General features: G+C 36.1%; 1 protein-coding gene across 11 annotated transcripts in view; it reads right to left on the bottom strand.

The window, feature by feature from the left end:
* The window catches only part of ralgapb (Ral GTPase activating protein non-catalytic subunit beta), a 44843-nt gene extending 32254 nt beyond the window's left edge, over positions 1-12589 (bottom strand). For 5 of the 11 annotated variants that reach the window (XM_049479259.1, XM_049479263.1, XM_049479264.1 and 2 more), the window contains exons 1-5: positions 12415-12588; positions 6304-6511; positions 2182-2384; positions 735-901; positions 315-501 (exon numbers count right to left, since the gene is read on the bottom strand). In XM_049479259.1, the coding sequence (XP_049335216.1) occupies positions 315-501; positions 735-901; positions 2182-2384; positions 6304-6480 (734 nt within the window). In that variant the 5' untranslated portion in view covers positions 6481-6511; positions 12415-12588. Of the gene's footprint in view, positions 1-314; positions 502-734; positions 902-2181; positions 2385-6303; positions 6512-12414 lie in introns of all 11 variants that reach the window. The other 6 variants (XM_049479260.1, XM_049479261.1, XM_049479262.1 and 3 more) reach the window with 2 other exon arrangements.
* Positions 12590-13294: the final 705 nt, after the last annotated feature.

Below are 13294 nucleotides of genomic sequence, written 5' to 3'. Positions count from 1 at the left end.
CTCATGAAGACACTGAGATTAAAATACCAAGAGTGTGCAGATCTGTCCTCAAAGATAAATGTGCTGCTTAGAAAAATCTACAAAATAATTCCACATGTTCGTATATAGCTTCAATGTCATTAATATTAAAAATACATTGAATTAAGAAGAGGTGTGTCCAAACTTTTGACTGATACTGGTCTTAAATTATTTAGACAAATAATTACATAACTAAATCAATGTAATATACCATTAATATTCAAATTATTCTCATAGTAAACTAAATGACTAAAATAAAATGATACAATAACATCAGACCACATATAAAAATCCACCTGGAGGTGAGAGCGGCGATAACTTTGCTCCACTGCTCCACCACTGGAGGGTGGTGTCTCCAGTTAGCCAGCATCTCTCTGGCAGTCTTCCAGTATGGAGGGGTGGGGAAACAGCGTGTGCAGGCCAGAAACCAGACCTCAAACAGTACACTGATTAGCTTCTCCGCTAGCTTCTCAGCTATCCCACCTAGAAGAGAGACAGAAATAGCATGCTTGTAAACACTTTTAAAAAATAGCATGTGACATTCCTCACTACGACACAACAGACAACACAAGAGATAAGACTGCAGATTCTTTCTGGGGCAGAGTAAGCTCTGGGAGTCTCAGGATGGCTGAGCGACAAGATGAAATAACGAAGATTCAGTGGAGAGAGATGCTCAGAAATAAAAAAGAAATTATGAAGTATGAGTGGCTTCTGACCTCCTACAGTAGGCGGGGCAAGTAACGTGTCGTTGATGCGGAGGAGGAAAAGAAGCAGCACCTCCCAGGTTTCTCTGGCCATGGAGGAGGAATCACGGGCCAGCTTCTGCACCGCAGACAGCACCTGCTGACACAACCTGAAGTGCATGGGGCTGAACTGTTCAGGCCTAAAAGACAGAATATAAAGATAATCAGTCACAATTACAGATCAACTACCTCAATTACCTCTTCAAAATTACACAATGCAAACATGAATTAAATCGATACACTTAACACTATAGACGGAAATAATCATACTTTGCATTAAAGTCATTTTAAAAAAAAACAGAAATAAAAAGACGTACAGCTCTGGAAAAAATAAGAGAGCACTTAAAATGATGAGTTTCATTGATTTTACCAAATTAAAACCTCTGGAATATAATCAAGAGGAAGATGGATGATCACAAACCATCAAACCAAACTGAACTGATTGATTTTTGCACCAGGAGTGTAAAGCATGAAGTTATCCAAAAGCAGTGTGTAAGACTGATGGAGGAGAACATGCCTAGATGTATGAAAACTGTGATCAAAAACCAGGGTTACTCCACCAAATACTGATTTTCGAATGAATATTTATGAATATGAACTTGTTTTCTTTGCATTATCTGAGGTCTGAAAGCTCTGTATCTTTTTTTGTTATTTCAGCCATTTCTCGTTTTCTGCAAATAAATGCTCCAAATGACAATATTTTTATTTGGAATTTGGAATTTCCGTAGTTTATAGAATAAAACATCAATGTTCAATTTACTCAAACGTATACCTATACATAGCAGAAACTGAAGTGGTCTCATATTTTCTAGAGCTGTAGATGCAAAAATGTTTAATTATTAATTGTGTGATTACATTTAGTATGAAGAATAAATCCCATAAGTCTCATATTTAATAAATAAGACCATATTATTTTGAACAAATACTATACTGGTCACTTCTGATTTACTCAGCAATATTAGCATTTCAGTTTTATGGTTATTACACAGTATCTCAAAACATCGTTATATACTCCCATTTAGGTGAATCACAATATTTCAGGGTATTTTTGCAATAATGACAAAACATTGTATTAAAATAGTGATTTTTGTTGTTCTATTTAGGCATTCAAGTCAACAGAGAAATCAAAATAAACGTTGTCAGTATATATATAGCTAATCACTGCTCCATTTGTTCACAACTGATCAACTGAACAGCTAAAGTATTCTCGAGTATAAAGTTTTAGCTTTAAAATTTTTAGCTTTATTCAGATTTATATAGAATTTTAAAGCTCTCCTAAAACAAAACTCTTACAGTGTTGCTAAAAAGCCCCAGTTATAGAATTATCAATCCTCATGTTTACAGGCTTTTACCAGCTCTACTGAAACAATTCTCATAATATCATTAAATCACAGAAATACGTACAGACACACACAATTACCTCGGCAGGAAGAGGTTGTGAAGATGTTTGAGGATAGTTTGGACATAAAGGTTGGGCTCTTTGATGATGGGTTGGGGTATGGAATCTCGTGGTGACACCAGTGCCATGATCCAGTCAGTATAGACATCCACACACAACTTAACTGTATCTCCATCCAGAGGAAGGGTCAGACCATAACACAGTACCTCCATAGTCCATTTCACCTGTGAATGATCAGAGAAGAATAATTAGAGCAGAAATTACAATGCATTTTCTGTCAGCAATAAATATTAAAAGAAAAAAAAATTAACAATTGACATTCCATAATTTTATTGATTAGAGTGAAAGAAACAAAATTGGGCAGATACGTCATGGAAAGTTTCTTAATACAAAATTTTCTTTTTGTTCCTTTAGATTTTATTTATTATTGCATGTAACACTGAACATCCTGCAATATGAATAGCGTGCATATATGTAAATTAAAACCAGACAAAATGAAACATTTAACCGAAGGCTGGGGGATTTTACTGCACAACGTGCAAATACACTGAAAGGCTATGATGCTAATTTGCTCTGAACGTGCAGTGTCCAAACTTTTGACCAATAGCTGCTTTATCCAATAGCTCCTCCATACACACCGAGTACTGGAGAGCAGGGGACAGAAAGGGTTCTGGTGTGTGAGACCCAATGCCGTTTATTTTTTACATTTTCGGAAAGAATGCGATTAGTTCTATAGACCTTTAGAATTTGGTCTTCGTATGTCAAAAGTTGTGACGTACATGGGCGTGCAAATTTCTCCCTATTCATTTTTAATGGGCAAAAAAAATCGGACATTAATCAATTTTGTATGAAATCCGATTAAAAGCAAGAACACCATCCCTGATCAGGACACATTTTAGCATTAGAATGGAGTAGATATCTCGAAAAATTGTGGCCAGCGTTAACTGGACAAGACTCTGAAAGAACAATAATAAAATAGAGGAAAACTTAAGAAGAACAGTACTGTGATTGCAATAAATGTAAATTGATTAAACGGAACACTCATATCCAGAACTGAAAATCAGTGTACTATGAAGAACATCTTGCAAACTTTTTCCACTGATTCTTGGTCACAATCTTGACCAGGCTAGTAAAGTGTCATCAAAAATGCAAAGGGTTTACAGTTATAGTATAGAGTTTGGCCTTCAGGGATATTCAAAATCAGGAATATGAAATATCAGGGGTAGCAGATCTCCAGGATCAGGATTAAACACCCCTGCTTTAATACCAATTATAAATCAGTGGGAGAACACTCGCATGCCTTGTTTACAATCTTGAAAGGTCGTAAGTGTTTTATTAAACTACAAAAACAGCAGATTTGGGGCTTGTGTTATTTCAAGATTTGAGTAAATAGATCTGACATCAGGTTGTAAAAACCTTTTATATCCTCCCGAGACCCTGACTTTAGGACCTAACAAGCAAAAAAAAAGTTTGTCTTCAATTAGAAATTGTTGTTTCTTTTAAAATTTTAGAACTATCTTTGACCCAATAAATCCAAAAACAAACTTTTATCTTTCGACAGTAAGCAAAGCAAAAAAACATAAGAAGAATAGTTTCAAACATAAAATTGAATCAGAGTTTTGTATCTGGCCCATGTTTCTGTCTGAACTGGCTGTAGAAACCTTTGACTGGGATTCCCATCCTCTTGATTTCAATCAGTTGAGTGTTGAATGTTGTCATGTGGCCACTAGATGATAGAGCAGTATGTCCATATAAGGCCAAAGGGTTAAAGTTCTGCAAAAGTATTAAGTATAATGTTGCAGAGAAGCAGAAATTTGACGTCCTCATAAGAGGACGCAGGGTCTCAAGAGGATATAAGTAAAGTATACTTGACTTGACTAACTCTACTTGCATTAGCATTACAGACATATCTTTTTTAAGTAAAAAAATGCTGATATTATAGCATTCATACCCAAACGTTCTACTCTTCTAAAGTATATCAGTTAAATCTAAACATCTATCTTCTAAACAGTTATCTGCCCAAACCAATATGACTCAGATATCATCCTGCTTCCCCAAATCTACAAACAGGCCCTGCATTTCTGTGCAACGATCCAAACCACACTGCTGTTAGTGGGCACGAGGCCTGTGTGGAAGCTTGGGGGTGGGAACAGTCAATAAAAATCAGATCCAGGGAGGGAGGCAAGAAGGGAGTTCACAGGATATCCTTCTGCTGTTATCGGCCTGCACAGAAGCCCGCAGGAACCACGGCTACATTGCAACGAGGGGGGGGATGAAGTGAGATATGTGCACACACAAACACACACACACACGTACAATACATACACTGGAGCTTATGGAAGGGTGAACATTTGTACTAAAAACTAAATACCCACACAAAAAAACAAAATAAACTGGGGGGGAAAAAAAGATATTACGCTCTTGCATTAAACACAAATGTACATCTAAAAAGGTTGTGATTAACAAGCCAAAAAGGAGCAACATAGGACATTCTCCTGTGCCATTTCTAGGAACATTTCCATGGCAAATCATGTAAATCCACTGAGAAAACAGAATAGTTTAAGCCTGGCAGGAAAGAAAATGCCTTAACCAAAATACACACCCCCTAAAACACACACTACACTACAGCACTGCACTGTTAGTGATTGTAACTTCACAACAGAGTGATTCAAAGAGACATGTGCTTCTAAATATAGAACAGCTCTGGTATTATTTATAAGACTGATTTTTTTTTCATCAAAACATAAAAATGAAAGCAACAGGATAACTTTTACCTTATAGCTTCAGAAACAGCTTCAAAAACATTCTAATGATCCACTGACTGTAAAAGGACTAATAGCATCTCTATAATTGTCACTCCAGTCTTCGTGTGCCTGAAACTGCACTATGTAACTCCGGCAATATGGGCTGGACAACGCTCCCAAGAACTGCGTAATGCTGCTTAACCCAGAGACATACAGTATTTGTGTGAAATCCTGTAACATTACTCTACCACCTCAATCCACAGGTTTCTTTTACTTTCAGCAATATTTCTGTCTCTGTCAGCTTGTCCAGAAATGCATGTGTAATATGTGCAATCATAGTAGTGGCTCAAATCACAAATTAAACTTCCCAGCTGTAGGAAAAACCCAGAAGCAAGAAATACCAAATTCTCTATTATGATGCTTTAAATCAATTAGGTTCTAGTCATGTAGGTTTCGCATAAAACCATAAACCATATTATTTTCATTAATAACTGAAATGCATTTCTTTGAAGTAATAAAACATGCCACTCCTGCTTTACATTTTTAATAAACCTTTTCTAACCTTTACAGTAATGCTTTTACTGTTTAGTGGCCCTTTAAGATCGTATAATATTTTTAGTTACAATCGGTTACTTTTTTCGAAAAAAATCACCTATATGATGATATTATTTTGCTGTGTAACAGATGGAAAAAAAAAACAAATAATCAGCTATGTATCATGTTAGATCATTGTAAGCCAATATTTGTTAAACATTTTATATATATATTCTGTATTTTGACTTAGTACAGGGTTTAGTACAGTTTTCTTTCAATACATTTCCATGTCTTTACCATGACATTTCCATGACTTCAAGGGAAATTTCCATGACCATACAATATTTAAAACACCAGTGCAGACATGGACAATAAAACTAAAAATCAATGCATCAACTAAAATCCAAATTGATTACAGTAGACCTAAAGTTAATTTGATGAAATAAAAAAAACACAATCTTCAATACAAAAATGTGCATCAAATCCTGAGAGCTCCGTCGTGTAGGGCTAAATTATTGAACTAACTATAAATGGAATACGGAATAAATGGAAACACAAAGATTTATAGAGCAAATTTCTATTACATATCCAAAACATTCTGGGTATTTTTTATTTTTCCTTAACTTATCCAGGCCTGGAAAGTTAAATTTTGAAATGTCATGATTTTCCAGGTTTTTCATGATTGTACAAACCCTGGTATTAGTCCCAAAAAAGCATTTTTTTCCATTTTCAGTTTCAGTTCAGTATTTTCAATTGACAAATATCCCTGGCCAACACAGTCAAGAGAGTCTTAAAAATACTGCAACTTTAAAATGTTTTATGTCTTTTTTTTTTTTTTTTTTTTTTTAAACAGATCCTTTCTTACCTCTTTATCAGTCTTGAGGAGGCACTCAGAGGCAGGGGCTCCAAGGCTGGCCCCTAGGGGGCGTACCACTGCGTTGGCTACATCCCGGCCAACAGTAGGTGGGTAGGAGTGCAGCACGCTCAGGTGGCCCTGATCACTCTGGACCACCAGGTGCAAAGACCTCCACTCAGAGTACATGGCTGAGGCTTCTAGTGGGTCCAGCTATGATCTGAAACAAAGGGGGGGGGGGGACAAAGAAAAGTTGGAGCAATTAAGAAATTAACTGAGCAATACTGCAAGTAACATCAATCTTAGAAATTTACTGCAAAATATAGAGAGCATTTACCCCAGTGCTGACCTTGCTTTACTGTTGTAGGTGAGATATATAAATCGATTTTATATATATATATATATTTTTTTGTGTTGACTTACCAGGCTGTACATAATAAAGTTCCAGCTTTATATATACCAAGATTTTATGTCCATTTAATAATGTAAGATCTCTACGATCCTTCAACCAAGGGTTAATAATTGTTCCACAAACTAAACTAATGTTAAAGGGTGACCAGGCTTTTGCAGCATATGCTCCCAAACTGTGGAATAATCTCCCTACTGACATCCCTGCTGACTACATCGGTTCATGCTTTTAAGAAACGTTTAGAGACTTATTTGTATTCTCTTATTCTTCTCTATTAGTACAGTTGAGCCTAAATTTTGATGAGTATGTTGACATTTGATACCTTGATTCTTTTTTGTATTAGATTATTGTATTTATTTGGTAAAGCCTTTTGTGGGATATATACATATATAAACTTGATTTATTTTCTTACTAAAAAAGTAGCTGTAGACAAAAAATTAAGTTTGCTGAAGCTCAAGAAATCAAACATTTGTTGACATGTTGCAACGGCATTAATATGTATAGGCCAGTTAGTGACAGCGCCAATGACAAGACATTTAAATATATAAAAATATATATATATATAAATTTTTGATTAGTCGATTAGTCAGCGATTATGTCTGCCATGTCCTTCTTCTCTAAAAACAATAGAAACATCTGAACATGCTGAGCTGAGCTGGCATTTAATTGTCTCAACATTGTTTAAACGTGGAAAGCACTAATACTTAGCAATTAAATATGCAATCTGTTGTGTTTGGGCACTTTTGGAGACACAGACTAAATGCAAACTGTGTGATTGAGCCATTTACCCATTACAATTAGTCAACAATGAAATTTGTAGTCGACAAATTTAAATAATCAACACTGACAATGATATCAACTTTTTTATTTGTTGCAGCCCTATCTGTTACCAATAGTAAGATTAAAGATTAAAATTAGCCTTTTCCTGTTATTTCATGTTTTATTGGTTTTAAAGTTATTGCAATGTACAGGAAAATACCACAACTGAACTACTGAACACATCAGATCCACAGCAAGAAAAACACAGCAAACATCACAACATACAGTGGTTGCACACAGTACTGATAGTGCAGTAGTAATTTTTCCCCAAATTAGGTTGGCATTTTATTTTATCTACCTTTGCAAACATTTGCATTGATTAAAAAAAAAACTACATGGTCACTAAAAGCAGATTATTAGTCTGTTTTTCTGTGTTCAGTCTAACTGTCTGAACATTTGGTAGTCAAAATGGTAAGACCTCTTGTACACTGTGAGAACACAAGTATTATTTGTATCAAAATTAAAATTTTTAAATAGGAAAATCCTTATAATACCCCTATCCAGAAATAAACTTTCTGCTGACATTTCTGCCAGATACTGAAACCCATGTTGATACTGATATGCCATCTCTAATATTAATAATATTCTAAATAAAGCACACTTATCAGTTTTGTTAATTTCACAACACATTCCATACTACTCCCACTGATGTAGAACAGCTAATTTCGCACTGCTGATCTACAGGGCACAGCTCAATAAACAGAGCATTACCATGTTTTCACAACAGTGAAAAGCCCTGGTTCACCCACCATAAACAGGTGTGACTGAGGAACCAACCATTTTAACAAAAACGTCTGGTTAATTCATGAGGGCTACACAAATAATCGCCCATTCCTGTGCAAAGCAATGACCTTTATTAGCAACTGATTAACTAAAAGTACCACAGGCAGAGCATTCCACTTAGTAGAGAGACAAATGAAAGACAAAGAATCTTCCTGGATTTTGCACAAGATTAGAACATAACAACATAAGATTTCATATACTGTTTTAATGTGGACAAATATCATATATTCATTTATTAAGCTCACAAGGACACAGGGCTGTGAGTGGCCATCACTCTGGCACTTAGGAAGCAGTGATGGTTAAGGGCCCTGGGGTCTCGAACTGAAAACTCTGTCATTAATAATCCAGTGCTTAAACCGCTCAGCCACCACTGCCTTAAGAATACCCCTGAAAGATATTATAATATAAATTGTAAATAATGCCCAGGATTATGCAAACTAGAGAAAAGAAAAATCAGTACATGAGACTAGGGGTGGGCGATATGGCTCTAAAATAGTATCACGATATTTCAAGATATTTTTGCGATAACGATATACTTGGCGATATAGGAAAACAGAAAAATAATTCATTAATTTCAGGAATATAGTATAATAGTATAACAGCATAATCATAATGTGGCAAAATAAATAATATAGCATAAAATAATATAATGCAGCAAATAATATTGCAGAATATTTTCATGCATATAAACTGCAAACTAAAACAATTATACGATAAATACACTTAAAATTTCACAGTAAATAATAGACTACTTTTAAAACAGAACATCTCTATTATCAGGATATGGATTTTTAATATCATGATATTTCTGTGTCACGATATATTGTATACGATATAATATTGCCCACCCCTACATGAGACCTGATCTCTGGAAAATAAAACAAAAATAATAATAAATGCCCAGAAAAAGTGTAGCTATATTTTGTTTTTCAGCTGAATATTTAACAGTGCAACATGTTATTAGTGCAGAATATGAATAGCTTTATAAATTTAATCAAGTAACATTAGGAACTAGACTAGTTAGTAATTTGGCTAATTATATTAGCATCAGGGGAAATGCATGCTATTTGTTAAGGCCCTAATGCCCACATGTGGTAGCTCCTAACTGAGTCTGGGTCATGATAATATCATTTAGAGTAATAATCATGCAGATGATTATTTCTAAACCATTTGTCCAATTTTAAAATCCTTCAGAGCTTAACTTTTATTCTATCCAAACCATGCAAACCTCCTCATAAAATAAGCTTTTACTTTTATTTAACATATGTGCTCAGTGTCAGATGTTTACTGTGATAATCGATTGATTTGACAAACCTCAGATGTTCATCTTGACTAAAAATAGACACAAACTAATCACTGTTAATCACATTTCAACATCACTGCCTCTCTGCAGCTGGAGAGACAGAAAACGGCTCACATTATTCAGTCTAACCAGTGTACAGCTAAGCTTAGATCAGAGGGTGAAATTATCAAAACAAAGGATGGACTGACATTACAGACATTCTCCAGGTTGTTTCCAGACATTCCTATCCTAGGCTGATCTCCACACAAACTGAAATGTGAGTTAATAATAGAATCATACTCCTGTTTAAGTCATGTGACAGAGCTTAATGCACTTCCACAGATTACTGACACACAACAGCAAGGCTTTCATGTTTCCTGTTTAATCTCAACAACTACCCAACAATACTGTAAACTACATGATGGTTCAGCATGTTTTTCATCAACATTCAAGCATTGGACAAACTAACCAAAGACAAAAACAATACTGTAGTTTCACCTTGTGGAAGCAAGGGGACAAAAATATTTTAAATCAGTTTGGTCCTGGGCACTGATTAATGTGGTGTTTTTCCTGATCAGACAACCACTTAAACTTTAGAAGAAATCACTAAAACGTAGGGCTGAAACAATTAGTCAAAGTAATCTACAATGTTATGCTATGTTATGGCAGAGAGACATTCACAGGTGAGCAGACATGGGTCGCAGAGCATGCTTTGCAATACTCATAGGTTGCAGCCCTACTAAATGTGAAGGACAGTAGGAGCTACTCCAAATCCAAAAGACTTGGCAACTATTTTATTAATCGATGACAGTCTGAGAAAAGTTTATTTATTAAGTTAATTCGAGGTCTTTTGTGACTCTGACGTTACGTGGAAGTGTTTAAGAATAACAACCTATTGTATACTTACATTACAAAGACATATGTTGCTGTGTTATTAAATAACAATAATAAAATTATGTAAATCTCACATTATTTCTTCATGTAAACACTAGTTAGCTCATATTTTAATAACAGTAAGCTTGCTAGGTAGGTTGTGTGTTCCTTACAGTTTTTACAATTACAGCATTAGTACAAAGACAGTTTGGTTTACTAAATAAAATGCTGGAAAACAAATTTAGCTTTTTGTTTTCCCTTTTTATATCAAAATAAAAATCTATTCATGGAACACAAAAGATCGATAGATAAATCAACGATAAAAAAAAACCTGCTAGCTAGTTGCATCCCTAAACATAGAGATACATAGAGAACTAACTCTGGCATATTACAGTAAAACAGAGCTTGTGTGTGATTTAAATTGATAATTCAAAGTTAGTTAAGCAGCTAACTAAATAAATGAAAAGCGTGGCTAACGTTAGCTAGCTAGACAGGTAAAACTTCCGTAGCCAGGACTAGCTATCTAAACCGGTTAGCTAGCTTTAATTCAAGGACTTTTCTGACTCTGGCGTTGCGTGGAATTGTTTGCGAATCACAACCTAGTGTATGCTTACATTATAAAGACTGTTGCTGTGTTATCAAATAATAATAATTAAAATAATGTAACTTTTGGGTCAATTGCTCATGTTAATTAACTTAAACACTAGCTAATATTTGTACTAACAGTAGCATTGCTAGGTAACTAGATTGGGTGTTCCTTATAGTTTTTTACAATTACAACATTAGTACAAAGACAGGTTCGTTTATTAAATAAAATGCTGGATAACAAATTTAGCTTTTCGTTTCACCTATTTATATCTGATTAAAATCAATCAATGAATAAAATAACTGTCAGCTAACTTAGTTGCATACGTAGACATACAGATAATTATCTAACTAGCATGTTACAATAAAACAAAGTTTAGTGTCCTTTTAAATTATTAATTTAAAGTTAATTAAGCTATTAGCTAACTAGTTAGTGAAACGGTGTAGCTATCGTAGGCTAGCTTGACAGGTGAAACTTCCGTAGCCAGCGCTAACCTGGCTAGCTAGCTGCTTAGCCTCCAATCTAGCTTTCAAGTGCTGCAAAACACAACAGCTATTTACTGCTAAACAAACTAAACCATGACATGTTAGCATTATTATTTAGTTAATGTTAAGCTACAACTATTGTCCAAACGTCTAAATCTTACTGACACACTCAATTCTGTTCTTTTTCTTCGATAGACATAGCTAAGCTAAGCTAACTGGCTAGGTTAGATAGCGGGCAAGCTAGCGTCAGGTTAACGAATATCAGTCGCTTAAATTCCCTAAAATTAATATTTACAGCTGTTCATATGACATTAGACTAGAGTGCACGTGCATTTAATATATTTTAGCCTAAATATAAGAGTCCGTAAGTCCTTCTAAATCCATTAGCTGAATTCCTGTACAGTTTTAGCTAAAATAGCTAACTACTGTCTTTCCCGGTTGTTGTGTTATTAGCTATAGGTAGCGTTAGCACCACAGCTATCACTGCTCACTCTGTCTCTCTATTTATTCCCTGATTGATCAATCACATTAATTGACAGATGAAACAGCTATTTTCATCGACCAGCACATACACAGCGCTCACTTTTGTTTTAGCTAGTTAGCTAACATTACCCACTGTAAACAGGGACTGCCTCAGCCCTAGCTAGTCGCTAACTGTATTCAATAACACACAGCCACACTGGAGGAAGAACCAGGCAGAACCGAGGAGGTGAACCGCCCCTCTCCCCGGCTCCACACTCCGAGCTCGGGATTAGCCAGCCCAGCTAGCTCGCCCCCTGCGCTAGTGTTGTTGTTGTAGGCCGCAATGCGGGACAATCTGGCAGGCGACACACACACAGCCCGGCCGCAGAGCCACAGCCCCGGACAACAGCCTGTCCACATTTACCTGCTTTGGGTTTCATAGCAAACGCTCGCAGCTTCTCAGGGGTTCTGTCTGGAGAAACGGGGTAAACTTTGCAGCATCTTTGTCACTAACTAGCCGGATCAGATCCTCCTTCCCATCGTCATCCAGGCGGTAGGTAGGGTTTGGCTGCAGCGTCGAGCAGCAGGCTCCTGCAGGGGGAGCCACAGCTACTGGAGCTTCTGCACACATGGAGCTCAGAGGACTGGAGTAGAAGGAATCCATAGAAAGCATTAGATAGGTTACAGTAAGACATTCACTATATACAGTCACCTCCAAAAGTATTGGAACAGTAAAACCAGTCCATTTATTTTAAAAAGTTTTACATGAAAAGATCAACATTTCAGCGTTTATTTTTCAGGTTTTTAACTTACATCTAGATTTTATGGAAGCCCATTCCTGCTACCTGAATCAATCCAGCAATGTTTTATTATTATTATTAAAAAACTGCTATCCATACCTGTCAAGTCTCCCGTTTTGGCCGGGAAACTACCGTATTTTACTCCTCTTTCCCGCCGTCCTCCCGTATTAGTATTTTCCCGTAAATTTCCCGTATTATACTGAATAAAAAAATGTATAGGCCACAGGCGACAATGCACTGACCGCTGTGTGTCTCTTAACCAATCGTGGTGCCGGTTCAAGGAGAAAGTCCCGCCTTTCAGGAGAAACAGCCAATCAGTTAGCTGGTTTTGCGGAGCGCAGTTTAGTGTGCGGGAAGCCCCGCCCCTCCCCTCGCTGTGAGTTCAGGCAGCTAGTCGGAGCAGCTGTCGTTAAAACTAATCTGGATATACGGAGATTTTTCTGAAAGAAAGGTAATTAACCATGTAAACTGTGATGAGATTGTTTCTGATAGCTGGTTAAAAAG

This window comes from Astyanax mexicanus, chromosome 5 (assembly GCF_023375975.1).
Source record: "Astyanax mexicanus isolate ESR-SI-001 chromosome 5, AstMex3_surface, whole genome shotgun sequence".
Taxonomy (NCBI): Eukaryota; Metazoa; Chordata; class Actinopteri; order Characiformes; family Acestrorhamphidae; genus Astyanax; species Astyanax mexicanus.
Note: the sequence above shows the minus strand (reverse complement) of the source record. Positions and strands in the feature narration are given on the sequence as shown.